General features: G+C 54.7%; 1 protein-coding gene across 3 annotated transcripts; it reads left to right on the top strand.

Moving 5' to 3' along the window:
* The first annotated feature begins 434 nt into the window (after nucleotides 1-434).
* Nucleotides 435-8,139, top strand: LOC140069099 (methanethiol oxidase). Of its 3 annotated transcripts, none has more exons than XM_072114433.1 (13): nucleotides 435-515; nucleotides 1,831-2,117; nucleotides 4,250-4,303; nucleotides 4,495-4,607; nucleotides 4,730-4,915; nucleotides 4,989-5,106; nucleotides 5,212-5,394; nucleotides 5,523-5,704; nucleotides 5,853-5,931; nucleotides 6,607-6,728; nucleotides 6,812-6,904; nucleotides 7,347-7,465; nucleotides 7,681-8,139. In XM_072114433.1, the coding sequence occupies exons 2-13, from the start codon at nucleotides 2,114-2,116 to the stop codon at nucleotides 7,841-7,843; spliced, it is 1,416 nt and encodes a 471-aa protein (XP_071970534.1). In that variant the 5' UTR covers nucleotides 435-515; nucleotides 1,831-2,113; the 3' UTR covers nucleotides 7,844-8,139. The 3 variants fall into 3 exon arrangements, with proteins under 3 accessions (XP_071970534.1, XP_071970533.1, XP_071970535.1); XM_072114432.1 differs by having other exon boundaries at nucleotides 510-599; XM_072114434.1 differs by lacking the exon at nucleotides 435-515 and adding an exon at nucleotides 1,478-1,495.
* Nucleotides 8,140-15,127: the final 6,988 nt, after the last annotated feature.

The following is a 15,127-nucleotide window of genomic DNA, read 5'->3' as shown; positions in this document are numbered from 1 at the left end:
ACGCAACGTGTGAACGCACCCTGAGGCGTAGCTTGTATTTGTGGGAAAACCCCTTTAAATAGTTGCCCGGGGTAAGAGCTCAGGTGGGACCTGGGGGCTGTCATTATACACCTGGAGAAAGGCGTCAGGAGGTTAGAGGTGCAGGAGATGCTGGGAGTTGTGGTGCAGTGAAGCAGAGACACCTGTGGATGGGAGGGAGGGGCATGGGCAGGATGGTAGCTGTGAATAGCGCCCTCTCCAGGTCGGGAGCTGTTAGGAGACTGATCACCTCTCTAGGAAGTCTCTAAGTACTGGAGAACTTAGTGATTGCAGCTGCAGCCTGGTGAGGCAAGAGTTAACGCTGTGAGATGTTGTTGTCCAATAAGAATCTCTACACCATTGTACAGCAAGCTGGAAGCTGATTGGAGGAGTGCTACCACCTGCCCAGGGAGTATAAAAACCCCTGGTGGGCGGGAGTGCAGGGTCTGCAAAATCAGAGGTGCCTGCTGGGGAGTGTGGTCCAGTCTCCTCCTGGAGTATGTACTGGGGAGTGTGGTCCAGTCTCCTCCTGGAGTATGTGCTGGTGCCTGCTGGGGAGTGTGGTCCAGTCTCCTCCTGGAGTATGTGCTGGGGGGATGTAGTCCAGTCTCCCCCTGGAGTATGTGCTGGTGCCTGCTGGGGGGATGTAGTCCAGTCTCCTCCTGGAGTATGTGCTGGTGCCTGCTGGGGCATGTAGTCCAGTCTCCTCCTGGAGTATGTGCTGGGGCATGTAGTCCAGTCTCCTCCTGGAGTATGTGCTGGGGCCTGCTGGGGAATGTAGTCCAGCCTCCTCCTGGAGTATGTGCTGGTGCCTGCTGGGGCATGTAGTCCAGTCTCCTCCTGGAGTATGTGCTGGGGCATGTAGTCCAGTCTCCTCCTGGAGTATGTGCTGGGGCATGTAGTCCAGTCTCCTCCTGGAGTATGTGCTGGGGAATGTAGTCCAGCCTCCTCCTGGAGTATGTGCTGGTGCCTGCTGGGGCATGTAGTCCAGCCTCCTCCTGGAGTATGTGCTGGTGCCTGCTGAGGAATGTAGTCCAGTCTCCTCCTGGAGTATGTGCTGGGGCATGTAGTCCAGTCTCCTCCTGGAGTATGTGCTGGTGCCTGCTGAGGAATGTGGTCCAGTCTCCTCCTGGAGTATGTGCCGGGCCATGTGGTCCAGTCTCCTCCTGGAGTATGTGCCGGGCCATGTGGTCCAGTCTCCTCCTGGAGTATGTGCCGGGCCATGTGGTCCAGTCTCCTCCTGGAGTATGTGCCGGGCCATGTGGTCCAGTCTCCTCCTGGAGTATGTGCCGGGCCATGTGGTCCAGTCTCCTCCTGGAGTATGTGCCGGGCCATGTGGTCCAGTCTCCTCCTGGAGTATGTGCCGGGCCATGTGGTCCAGTCTCCTCCTGGAGTATGTGCCGGGCCATGTGGTCCAGTCTCCTCCTGGAGTATGTGCCGGGGCCTGCTGGGGCATGTGGTCCAGTCTCCTCCTGGAGTATGTGCCGGGCCATGTGGTCCAGTCTCCTCCTGGAATTTGTTTTGCTCTTGTCCTCTGCCTCGCCATTGTGCTCCCAGCATTTGCATATATTGTTAGTAGCAGCAATAGGTTTATATTCCAGGATTGTAGCTTCTCTGGGTGCACCGGGGGTGTGTCCTCACACTGCTGTGCTCTGTGCTGGTCAGTGCCTCGTGCAGGAGGTGTGTGAGGGGGTGGGGGCAGTGATGACAGTAATGGTAAAACGTGTTCCCTGTGTGTGAGAGAGAGAGGTCTGAAGATCCGAAGTCCGCACCCCCAGCGCCTCCCTCACCCTCCCTCTGCCCTTCCCTCAGACTGTGTAAAGAAATAACAGAGGAGAACAGACCAGACCTGCACCCAGACCTGCACCCTGAGAGGAGAACAGACCAGACCTGCACCCGGAGAGACCCAGACCTGCACCCGGAGAGACCCAGACCGACACCCTGAGAGGAGAACAGACCAGACCTGCACCCTGAGAGGAGAACAGACCAGACCTGCACCCGGAGAGACCCAGACCTGCACCCGGAGAGACCCAGACCTGCACCCGGAGAGGAGACCTGCACCCAGACCTGCACCCAGAGAGACAGCAGCTGCGCCATGGGTAAGAGACCTCCAGCGTCTCCTGTCCCGTCTCTCTACGAACTTTCCTCCACTTGTTCCTGCAGTCCTGTGTCCTCCTGTCAGTCCCTGCAGCAGACTGTGTCACATGGGGAAGGATCTCTCTGGGCTCCTGACCCCCCCCCCCCCCCCCCCGACTGCAGGAGGGACCCCGGGGGACTGATCTCACTGTCTCAGCCCGTGCCCTCTGTATATAGCGGTACCCCGGGTCATGTGTATAGCGGGTGGACGGCGGTACCCAGGGTTATGTATATAGCCGGTGTGTAGCAGTACCCTGCGTCCTGTATATAGCCGGTGTGTAGCAGTACCCTGCGTCCTGTATATAGCCGGTGTGTAGCAGTACCCTGCGTCCTGTATATAGCCGGTGTGTAGCAGTACCCTGCGTCCTGTATATAGCTGGTGTATGGCGGCACCCCGCTTCCTGTATATAGCTGGTGTATGGCGGCACCCCGCTTCCTGTATATAGCTGGTGTGTGGCGGCACCCCGCTTCCTGTATATAGCTGGTGTGTGGCGGCACCCCGCTTCCTGTATATAGCTGGTGTGTGGCGGCACCCCGCTTCCTGTATATAGCTGGTGTGTGGCGGCACCCCGCGTCCTGTATATAGCTGGTGTGTGGCGGCACCCCGCGTCCTGTATATAGCTGGTGTGTGGCGGCACCCCGCGTCCTGTATATAGCTGGTGTGTGGCGGCACCCCGCGTCCTGTATATAGCTGGTGTGTGGCGGCACCCCGCGTCCTGTATATAGCTGGTGTGTGGCGGCACCCCGCGTCCTGTATATAGCTGGTGTGTGGCGGCACCCCGCGTCCTGTATATAGCTGGTGTGTGGCGGCACCCCGCGTCCTGTATATAGCTGGTGTGTGGCGGCACCCCGCGTCCTGTATATAGCCGGTGTGTGGCGGCACCCCGCGTCCTGTATATAGCCGGTGTGTGGCGGCACCCCGCGTCCTGTATATAGCCGGTGTGTGGCGGCACCCCGCGTCCTGTATATAGCTGGTGTGTGGCGGCACCCCGCGTCCTGTATATAGCTGGTGTGTGGCGGCACCCCGCGTCCTGTATATAGCTGGTGTGTGGCGGCACCCCGCGTCCTGTATATAGCTGGTGTGTGGCGGCACCCCGCGTCCTGTATATAGCTGGTGTGTGGCGGCACCCCGCGTCCTGTATATAGCTGGTGTGTGGCGGCACCCCGCGTCCTGTATATAGCTGGTGTGTGGCGGCACCCCGCGTCCTGTATATAGCCGGTGTGTGGCGGCACCCCGCGTCCTGTATATAGCCGGTGTGTGGCGGCACCCCGCGTCCTGTATATAGCCGGTGTGTGGCGGCACCCCGCGTCCTGTATATAACCATGCTGCACCTCCTATGTCCCGCCACCTCCTCGCTCCGTCTTTCTGTGCGGTTTTCCTGTGTGGTACAGATGTATTTCCTCCAGGATACGTCCTGCGTATCTGCACGTAGCACATAATAATTTTGGTAATAAATCTGTGAGATAAGAGGAGCCGCGTATTCACCATAAAGCGTCTCGTAAAGTGAGTAGATGACTCCAGACCATCACTCGGAGACACCCCAGACACTCGTAGCAGCGGCCATCTTCATCCAGTGCATTTGTGATGGGCCACGTAAGACTGGCACAGGTGGCAGCAGCGGTGATGCCAATAGGGGCGGTGAGCCTCACAGATCCAAAAATGGGGGGGGGGGGGGGGGGGGATTGGAGGCCGTGAGCATTGCCTACAAGACGGAGGAGGTAGAATCGTGCGGCTTTGTGGAGGGAGAGCAATCAGCCACATGCAGCCTCCTGATAAGTGCCCGATAAGGAGACAGTGAGGCCCGTGTGCTGGAGCGGGCGGCGGGCACCAGTCAGGATAGTGCTGGCACCATATCTGAACAACCTTCTGTCCTCCTGCCAGGTCTGTACACACCGGCAGCCACTGACCCTCAGAATATAAATCTGCTGGGTCATCGGAGCCCAACAAGGCTCCAGTGTTATGTCATAGAAGGTCCCCAGTCCAGGTTCTCACTGTGAGATGGTGGAGTCCCCACTAATGGGGTCAGCTGAGCCCCTACCCATGGCATCCACTGCCCCAGGGGTAATAATTCAGGAGATGTCTTCTATCTTACAGCTCATTGTGGATCGTGCGGCCCCGGATACAAGACTCCCCTGGACGCTATGAAAGGTAAGGAGACATCTGAAGATCCAAGGATAGCCACAACATCTCACAACAATGAACATCTCATACACGTCTCCCCAACCACAGCTCATGGTCTGTCACAACGGATCTGTCACAACGTAGCAGGGATGGGGTGTCCTGATGGTGGAGACTCTTCTCTGGGCTTGATGTCTATTGTCTGTCACCCGCACATCCAGGTCCCCGGGAGGAGTTGATTTATGTGCCTTGTATCTACCGCAACACTGGGATTAACCAGCCTGATTACTTGGCCACCGTGGATGTGAACCCCAAATCTGCTCAGTACTCGCAGGTAACATATGGACTATTATGTCGTGTAGATCAGGTGATGTCATCACCATAGAGGACTGATATCTGAGCGCTCCCCCCAGGGAGGCCGCTGATCATGTTGGTGACATCTTCTCTATATCTCAGGTCATTCACCGTCTGCCGATGCCCAATGTTCACGATGAGCTGCACCACTCGGGGTGGAACACCTGCAGCAGCTGTTTTGGAGACACTTCTAAAGTGAGGAACAAACTGATTCTACCTTGTCTCATCTCTTCCCGGGTCTATGTGGTGGATGTGGGCACTGACCCCCGGGCTCCTCGCCTCCATAAGGTGGGTGTTACACAAGGTCTGAAGCGAGAACTTCTTGCTGTCCGTTCCTGGGTGATGACCAATGTCTCTGCAGGTGGTAGAAGCCGAGGATGTAAAGAAGTGTGGCCTGGGGAACCTTCATACTTCTCACTGCTTGGCCTCGGGGGAAATCATGATAAGCTCCTTAGGAGATCCTGACGGAAACGGCAAAGGTGACGGTGCCCCCTTATATCATAACCTGAGGGGGGAGAAGGCAGGACACTTCTCTGAATTACCTGTCACATCTAGAGTAACTTTTCTTCTGCTCCACATCTCAGGAGGCTTTGTCTTACTGGATGGAGAGACATTTGAAGTGAAGAAGAACTGGGAGGTAGACGGACATGCGGCTCCGTTCGGCTATGACTTCTGGTACCAGCCACGGCACAACGTCATGATCAGCACAGAGTGGGGAACCCCAAAAGTTCTCCGTGAAGGATTTAAGGTGGAAGATGTAGCGGCAGGTAGGATGGAGAATGACATGTCTGATCACTTGCCATCTCCATGGTGCAGCATGGTCATGGTACTTCATGGTCTCGGGAAGGAATGGGTGCTAAGTGCTCAGGCCTTATGCATAACCTCTGTTTTTCAGGACACTACGGACGCCAGATACACGTTTGGGACTGGACCGAGCACACCCGTATACAGACTCTTGACCTGGGAGATGATGGGCAAATCCCACTAGAAATCCGCTTCCTGCACAATCCCGATGCGGAGGAGGGTTTTGTTGGCTGCGCCCTCAGAAGTTCTGTATTCAGATTCTATAAGGAAAAGGTGAGGTCAAGGGGAGACGGGAGTACGGGCTTCATGGCTTGGTCATGGAGACCTTCATTTTAGATGTTTCTGTGTAAGATGGTGACCACTCTAGATGAGATAAGTCTCCGGCCTCTCAGGTGGATGTCTGTTGTCTTCCTTTTCTTAGGATGGGAAATGGGCTACAGAGAAAGTGATCCAGGTGCCAGCCAAGAAGGTCCAGGGTTGGGCACTTGCCGAGATGCCAGGTAAGTGGTCCTGCATGGTAGACCTTCTATGGAGGGGTCCTCTGAATCTTTCTAATAATCTTAGAGGACAATCCCTCCTCCTCTTTCTTCTGGACGTCCTCTCTGAAATTTCTGCTGAATCCATCTTGGTCTCCCAAGACGTACTGATGCTGATATCCGACTACAGCAGCTGTCCATGGATAGGGGAGAGAGGTCGAGGGGGGAAATGGAGGTAGATGGAAAGATCTGAGATATGGGTGACATAAGATTTGTACTTAAGATGAGATGATAAAGACAGAAGGACCCTCCCTTCACCTGAAGCTCAGTTCAGCATCTCAGCCCTTTTCTTGCATCATGTTTTATACTCCAGTCACATACAAAGCCCCGCAGCAGCAGAACAGGTTTTTCCATAGGCATTTGCCATAAATTCTATGTATGTTGCACGTCTCCTCCATGGCAATGGGTATGGCTGCCGCTGCCCCATAAACCGGCTTGTTGTGTTGTGGCCCCACTCCCCTCTCCCCATAACTTTGCGTATATCTAGCCGAGAGCCATGGGGTCTTAGGTGGGGATCCATGTGACGATTCATTGGCTGGTGACCTTGTAGCTGTATCCTGATTGGTTGCCCAGATTGGGGGAGGGGGGGGATCTTCTACGTTAAACTACATTAAAGGTTTTGTACATGACTTCCCGCAGGTCTGATCACCGACATCCTGATCTCATTGGACGACCGTTTCTTGTACTTCAGTAACTGGCTGCATGGTGACATCAGGCAGTATGACATCACTGACACTCGTAACCCAAAGCTGGTAGGACAGGTAAGTGGCGCCTGGCGCAGGGCATCATGGTACATCAGACCCATGTCCTGGGCTCTAATCTGATGCCTAAATCTCATTTGCAGATCTTTCTTTCGGGGAGCATCCTAAATGGTGGTCCGGTGACTGTGCAGGAGGACAAGGAGCTAAAGTGTCAGCCTGACCCTGTAACTGTAAAGGTGAGGGCCCCTCAGTCCCCCAACCCTTGTGGGGCCTTTATATTAAGGGGGAGCCTTGGGAGCGGTCGTGTAACATGTCACCCCGCGCCCTCATCTCCTATCCTGATCCTTATAGGAGCGAGCAAGGATCCTCAGGGGCAGTCATGTAACATGTGACCCCACCCTCATCTCCTGTCCTGATCCTTATAGGAGCGAGCAAGGATCCTCAGGGGCAGTCATGTAACATGTGACCCCGCCCTCATCTCATGTCCGGATCCTCAGGGGCAGTCATGTGACACGTCACCCCACCCTCATCTCCTGTCCTGATCCTTACAGGAGAGAGCGAGGATCCTCAGGGGCAGGCACATAACATGTCACCCCACCCCCTCATCTTCAGTCTCTGATGGGATGGCCCCAGCGGATCCTCCTATCACACTTCACTATTTTTTTTTCTATTTTGTAGGGGAAAAGGATCCCTGGTGGTCCTCAGATGATCCAGCTGAGCCTGGATGGGAAAAGGCTCTATGTGACCACGTCTCTATACAGCGCCTGGGATAAGCAGTTCTACCCTGACATGATCCGGTAAGAAATACCTCTGTCTGCTTAATGCCCAGGCCAGTGGGGGTGTAAGCAGCTACACCGGATAGATTGTGGCTGCTCAATGAGGAAATTCCAGTATTTGTAGTGGTCGTGGTTCTGCATTGCATTCTGACAGGTGTGAACATGGCCAGAGCATTACTAATGTTGTGGATGTCCTCATCAATGTCTCGCGTGTCTTCTCTTCGTCTCCACTACAGGGACGGCTCTGTCATGCTCCAGGTTGATGTGGACACGGAGAAGGGAGGTCTCAAGCTGAACCCCGACTTCCTGGTGGATTTTGGGAAGGAGCCGCATGGTCCGGTCTTGGCTCATGAGTGCCGCTATCCGGGTGGAGACTGCAGCTCTGACATCTGGATCTAGAGTCCCTCACACAACTCTATAGATGATTCCTCAACATGCTCTGTCCAATTAACCCTGTAATGTGATTGCACTACTACCCCCAGCATCCTCAGACGGAACCCGTTACATTTTTACTTCCACTGAATGTTGAATTCATGAAGATTTTGGACTGAAATTCCCCAAATTGTAATAGCGGGTCCCATTGTGGAGCCCACCATATGGGGGTGCTGTGTCCCGCTGATGTCTCTAGATGAGATGTACTCATACTGTGATTATGTCGCTTTCACCTTTTACCAGCATTAAATGTCTCGTCACTTTACCCGTTGTCTCGTCACTGCCGCCGTCCTGTGAGTTTACGAGTCTCGCGATTTACGGGGGAGCAGTATACGGCACATTTTATGGTGGTTGTATGGCGCTACTAAAGTCTTTAAATGTCACGTAATGTAATGCAGAGGTCACTGGGAGCAGGGGTCATACACTGCCGCACAGAACGAGAGCCTCGATGGAGTCTGGGGCCACAGAATTACTCAGAATATAGTCTATGGGCAAAGTACTGGGAGCGTCACTGGTTGAGAACGACTTGGGTCTAAGCAGTGGAAGTGACAGAACAATGTCAGTCAGCTGCATCTAAAGCTAGCAGTTAAAGTAGTTGGCCACAAATCTTTAAGAGGGCAAGATAAATGGGTGACATAATATAATTATAATTTAAGTATTAGACGTTTGGGCTCTTGGGATAGAGATGTGATAGTATCAAAGCATTGGCTCGGTTTCATCCATGGGTGGAAAATGTTCCTTCTAACCCTGTTGAGGTCCACAACATTCTTGACGTGAAACTCCTTCTCCAGCTCGTAGAAATAGGGATAGAGATGGGATGTTAATGGAGGTCAAGCGGAATTTACAACCAGACAGAACCTAGAAAGCGGAGGAGGAGGATCATCATCTGTCTAGCTTGTGAGGAGGAGGAGGAGGAGATCTGCATCATCATCTGTCTAGCTTGTAAGGAGGAGGAGGAGATCTGCATCATCATCTGTCTAGCTTGTAAGGAGGAGGAGGAGGAGGAGATCTGCATCATCATCTGTCTAGCTTGTAAGGAGGAGGAGATCTGCATCATCATCTGTCTAGCTTGTGAGGAGGAGGAGATCTGCATCATCATCTGTCTAGCTTGTGAGGAGGAGGAGGAGGAGATCTGCATCATCATCTGTCTAGCTTGTAAGGAGGAGGAGGAGGAGATCTGCATCATCATCTGTCTAGCTTGTGAGGAGGAGGAGATCTGCATCATCATCTGTCTAGCTTGTAAGGAGGAGGAGGAGATCTGCATCATCATCTGTCTAGCTTGTAAGGAGGAGGAGGAGATCTGCATCATCATCTGTATAGCTTAGGAGGAGGAGGAGGAGATCTGCATCATCATCGGGCTAGCTTGTAACGAGGAGGAGGAGATCTGCATCATCATCGGGCTAGCTTGTAACGAGGAGGAGGAGATCTGCATCATCATCGGGCTAGCTTGTAACGAGGAGGAGGAGATCTGCATCATCATCGGGCTAGCTTGTAACGAGGAGGAGGAGATCTGCATCATCATCGGGCTAGCTTGTAACGAGGAGGAGGAGATCTGCATCATCATCGGGCTAGCTTAGGAGGAGGAGGAGGAGATCTGCATCATCATCGGGCTAGCTTAGGAGGAGGAGGAGGAGATCTGCATCATCATCGGGCTAGCTTAGGAGGAGGAGGAGGAGATCTGCATCATCATCGGGCTAGCTTGTAACGAGGAGGAGGAGATCTGCATCATCATCGGGCTAGCTTAGGAGGAGGAGGAGGAGATCTGCATCATCATCGGGCTAGCTTAGGAGGAGGAGGAGGAGATCTGCATCATCATCGGGCTAGCTTGTAACGAGGAGGAGGAGATCTGCATCATCATCGGGCTAGCTTGTAAGGAGGAGGAGGAGATCTGCATCATCATCCGTCTAGCTTGTAAGGAGGAGGAGGATTTGGTCTCCTGCCAGTTGTGTAGTAACTTCTGTAAGTCGTCGGGGCTGCTGGCACTTTTGGAAGAACCAGAAAATGGGAGTGGAACTAAAAATGTCTAAACATGACATAAAATGAAGGCGTCTGTAGCCTCTCACATCAGGTTATTATAGGAGGCAGAGGAATGCGAGCAATAAGATAAGCACGAAACGAGCGGGGGTCAGTCATTCTCCGAGGACAATACTTCTGTGGGGGTCATGTTGAAGACAAGTCCAACCTGAACATTTTGCAGCTTGTGTAGAGATTCCTGCAAGTTCTCTATGATCTGTAGATAATCTAAGAAGACATCATGGACTGTAGGAGGAGGACAAGATGATAGGATAATAACCCTTGCCTCCGAGGAGAAATGCTCCACCCGCAGTATGGGGAGACCATGGAAGTATCTGGCCGGGCAGTACAAGCACGAGGCCGTCCTTACCAAGGAATAGTAAGGAACATCTCACGCTGGTTGGGACCACTGGATGTGCCATGAAGTTTATGGTCTTCCGGACACCAGGATGATGTCCGTCCAGTCCCGGAGATAGAAAAGTATTATAAAAAGTCATATATACTCAAAGGAGGTTATTTATCATACGGTGCCGGAGCAACAGGAACATCAAGCAGCTTGTAGATCTGAACCTTTTCCTGTCACATATGCAACTTCCCCTGGGGCCTGGAGGCAGCCGGGGCCCGGGATACCGGAGTGGCTGGCGGCTGCGGCCTAGGGCACACTGATGTCACGGTGCTTGGTATGGGGACCGGAGGGCTGTCCTACAGCCTGGCAGATCTCCAGCAGGTGGTGTGTGCAAGAAATATGGAGGGAGAGGCTGAAGTACTGGTTCTCCCTGGGGCAACCCTTAGAGTCTGTAGGAAGAGCCCCTGGGTAATGGATGTGGAGCCCGTGGTGGTAACAGCCGTATCCAGGGATCAGATGGAGGCAACATTGTGCAAATTAACTCATGGTTCTTTATTCAACAGCAGGCAATGGGCCTAAACGGTATCACAGCAGATTGTGGTACTGGAGTGGTCGTGGAGAGTGGTCTGCAGGAATGGTGTACACAGCCTGGTAGTAGATGCAGGCTAGGATATTGGAGATGGAGCTGTATCCAAGTTGTGAAACCTGCAACTCTGGGCTTGAGTCTCCAGACTCGCCCTAAGTGTCAGGCAGTAGGCCGGAGGCACTAGTAGTTCCTGGGATTAGCATCTGTGGCAGCTATGAAGGTGTGCTGCACATACTGTCCCCTCTGCAGTCTGGCTCCAAGATGGAGTCTCTCACTCTGACTGAACCATGTCCTCTCACCCAGCAGGGCTTTTATACTCCCCCTGGTCTGGTGGTAGCCCCTCTCCAATCACACTGCAGCTTTCATAACAGACAGATCATTGGCTAATTACATACACCAGTTAACAGTTGCCTTGCCAGGCAGTATTTACTAACCCTTAGCATCTGCAGATCCTCCTTCCAGAACAATCAGAGAGCAGACTTGTAATATACCAAGTAATCATTTTCCTCCTGTCTCCCGGTGTACTGGAGGAGGAGAAGATACCAGGAGACAGGCCAGTACACCGGGAGACATGGAGCAGGAGATGATACCAGGAGACAGGCCAGTACACCGGGAGACATGGAGGAGGAGATGATACCAGGAGACAGGCCGGTACACCGGGAGACATGGAGGGGGAGATGATACCGGGAGACAGGCCAGTACACCGGGAGACATGGAGGAGGGGGAGATGATACCAGGAGACAGGCCAGTACACCGGGAGACATGGAGGAGGAGATGATACCAGGAGACAGGCCGGTACACCGGGAGACATGGAGGGGGAGATGATACCGGGAGACAGGCCAGTACACCGGGAGACATGGAGGAGGGGGAGATGATACCAGGAGACAGGCCAGTACACCGGGAGACATGGAGGAGGAGATGATACCAGGAGACAGGCCAGTACACCGGGAGACATAGAGGAGGAGATGATACCGGGAGACAGGCCAGTACACCGGGAGACATGGAGGAGGGGGAGATGATACCAGGAGACAGGCCAGTACACCGGGAGACATGGAGGAGGAGATGATACCAGGAGACAGGCCAGTACACCGGGAGACATAGAGGAGGAGATGATACCAGGAGACAGGCCAGTACACCGGGAGACATGGGGGAGATACCAGGAGACAGGCCAGTACACCAGTAGTGGGGTCATGGATAGGGCCACATCTGCCTTGAGGCGAGATTAAAATCTTGCCTCAGGCGGCAGATGACTGAGCCATAAAGGAGGCGGCAAAATATGGGTACATAATGTGGGCGATTCGGGATGAGGAGGAAATACCAGGAGACAGGCCAGTACACCGGGAGACATGGAGGAGAAGGAGATACCAGGAGACAGGCCAGTACACCGGGAGACATGGAGGAGGAGATACCAGGTAACAGGCCAGTAGACCAGTAGTGGGGTCATGGATAGGGCCACATCTGCCTTGAGGCGAGATGAAAATCTTGCCTCAGGCGGCAGATGACAGAGCCATAAAGGAGGCAGCAAAATATGGGTACATAATGTGGGCGATCTGGGAGGAGGAGGAGATACCAAGAGACAGGCCAGTACATCGGGCGACATGGAGGAGGAGATGATACCAGGAGACAGGCCAGTACACCGGGAGACAGGCCAGTACACCGGGAGACATGGAGGAGGAGATGATACCAGGAGACAGGCCAGTACACCAGTAGTGGGGTCATGGATAGGACCACATCTGCCTTGAGGCGAGATGAAAATCTTGCCTCAGGCGGCAGATGACAGAGCCACAAAGGAGACGGCAAAATATGGGTACATAATGTGGGCGATTCGGGTGGCCATTGCTGCCCGAATCGCCCACATTAAAACTCAATTGCACCTGTATCTTTAAGATATAGACGTGATTGATGTACAGAGCGGCATAGTATGTGCCGCCATGGAGGACTCAGGCAGGGCGTAATGGACACTGAGCAGAGGTGTATAAGATTTAGGAGCGCGGTTATATAGGTGACTTTATACTGTGAGTGAGTGTGGCATATTATGGGAGCAGTGTGGAGCTGGCAGCATATTCACCAGTCCTGGGCGGGAGAAGATGGTGACGGTGAGGTACTAGATGTCACTGACTCCGAGCTCCCAGCACGTGGGGCGTCACAGGGGGACAGGGTCCCGGAGGACAGTCACCCGCCAGGGCACGGAGGTCCCGGAGGACAGTCACCCGCTAGGGCACGGGGTCCCGGAGGACAGTCACCCAGCCGGGCACGGGGTCCCGGAGGACAGTCACCCAGCCGGGCACGGGGTCCCGGAGGACAGTCACCCAGCCGGGCACGGGGTCCCGGAGGACAGTCACCCAGCCGGGCACGGGGTCCCGGAGGACAGTCACCCAGCCGGGCACGGGGTCCCGGAGGACAGTCACCCAGCCGGGCACGGGGTCCCGGAGGACAGTCACCCAGCCGGGCACGGGGTCCCGGAGGACAGTCACCCAGCCGGGCACGGGGTCCCGGAGGACAGTCACCCAGCCGGGCACGGGGTCCCGGAGGACAGTCACCCAGCCGGGCACGGGGTCCCGGAGGACAGTCACCCAGCCGGGCACGGGGTCCCGGAGGACAGTCACCCAGCCGGGCACGGGGTCCCGGAGGACAGTCACCCGCCAGGGCACGGGGTCCCGGAGGACAGTCACCCGCCAGGGCACGGGGTCCCGGAGGACAGTCACCCGCCAGGGCACGGGGTCCCGGAGGACAGTCACCCGCCAGGGCACGGGGTCCCGGAGGACAGTCACCTGCCAGGGCACGGGGTCCCGGGAGAAGCTTCCCCCTGATCTTCTGCTGTTTGGGTGAAGGGAGGAGAAGATGTGACAGAACCGGCTGCACCACCAGTACACTACAGAATACCCTCTACTCCCCCCTGCTGGAGGTCCTGAGTACTGCACCACCAGTACACTACAGAATACCCTCTACTCCCCCCTGCTGGAGGTCCTGAGTACTGCACCACCAGTACACTACAGAATACCCTCTACTCCCCCCTGCTGAAGGTCCTGAGTACTGCACCATCAGTACACTACAGAATAACCTCTACTCCCCGCTGCTGGAGGTCCTGAGTACTGCACCACTAGTACACTACAGAATACCCTCTACTCCCCCCTGCTGGAGGTCCTGAGTACTGCACCACCAGTACACTACAGAATAACCTCTACTCCCCCCTGCTGGAGGTCCTGAGTACTGCACCACCAGTACACTACAGAATACCCTCTACTCCCCCCTGCTGGAGGTCCTGAGTACTGCACCACCAGTACACTACAGAATACCCTCTACTCCCCCCTGCTGGAGGTCCTGAGTACTGCACCACCAGTACACTACAGAATACCCTCTACTCCCCCCTGCTGGAGGTCCTGAGTACTGCACCACCAGTACACTACAGAATACCCTCTACTCCCCCCTGCTGGAGGTCCTGAGTACTGCACCACCAGTACACTACAGAATACCCTCTACTCCCCGCTGCTGGAGGTCCTGAGTACTGCACCACCAGTACACTACAGAATACCCTCTACTCCCCGCTGCTGGAGGTCCTGAGTACTGCACCACCAGTACACTACAGAATACCCTCTACTACCCCCTGCTGGAGGTCCTGAGTACTGCACCACCAGTACACTACAGAATAACCTCTACTCCCCGCTGCTGGAGGTCCTGAGTACTGCACCACTAGTACACTACAGAATACCCTCTACTCCCCCCTGCTGGAGGTCCTGAGTACTGCACCACCAGTACACTACAGAATAACCTCTACTCCCCCCTGCTGGAGGTCCTGAGTACTGCACCACCAGTACACTACAGAATACCCTCTACTCCCCCCTGCTGGAGGTCCTGAGTACTGCACCACCAGTACACTACAGAATACCCTCTACTCCCCGCTGCTGGAGGTCCTGAGTACTGCACCACCAGTACACTACAGAATACCCTCTACTACCCCCTGCTGGAGGTCCTGAGTACTGCACCACCAGTACACTACAGAATACCCTCTACTACCCCCTGCTGGAGGTCCTGAGTACTGCACCACCAGTACACTACAGAATAACCTCTACTCCCCCCTGCTGGAGGTCCTGAGTACTGCACCACCAGTACACTACAGAATACCCTCTACTCCCCCCTGCTGGAGGTCCTGAGTACTGCACCACCAGTACACTACAGAATAACCTCTACTCCCCCCTGCTGGAGGTCCTGAGTACTGCACCACCAGTACACTACAGAATACCCTCTACTCCCCCCTGCTGGAGGTCCTGAGTACTGCACCACCAGTACACTACAGAATACTCTCTAC

The sequence above is a fragment of the Engystomops pustulosus genome, chromosome 7, assembly GCF_040894005.1.
Source record: "Engystomops pustulosus chromosome 7, aEngPut4.maternal, whole genome shotgun sequence".
NCBI lineage: Eukaryota > Metazoa > Chordata > Amphibia > Anura > Leptodactylidae > Engystomops > Engystomops pustulosus.
Note: the sequence above shows the minus strand (reverse complement) of the source record. Positions and strands in the feature narration are given on the sequence as shown.

Coding starts and splice junctions, on each gene's coding strand:
- LOC140069099 (XM_072114433.1), top strand. Junction 4,608..4,729: donor AATCTGCTCAGTACTCGCAG/GTAACATATGGA, acceptor TCTATATCTCAG/GTCATTCACCGTCTGCCGAT. Junction 5,705..5,852: donor TCAGATTCTATAAGGAAAAG/GTGAGGTCAAGG, acceptor TCCTTTTCTTAG/GATGGGAAATGGGCTACAGA.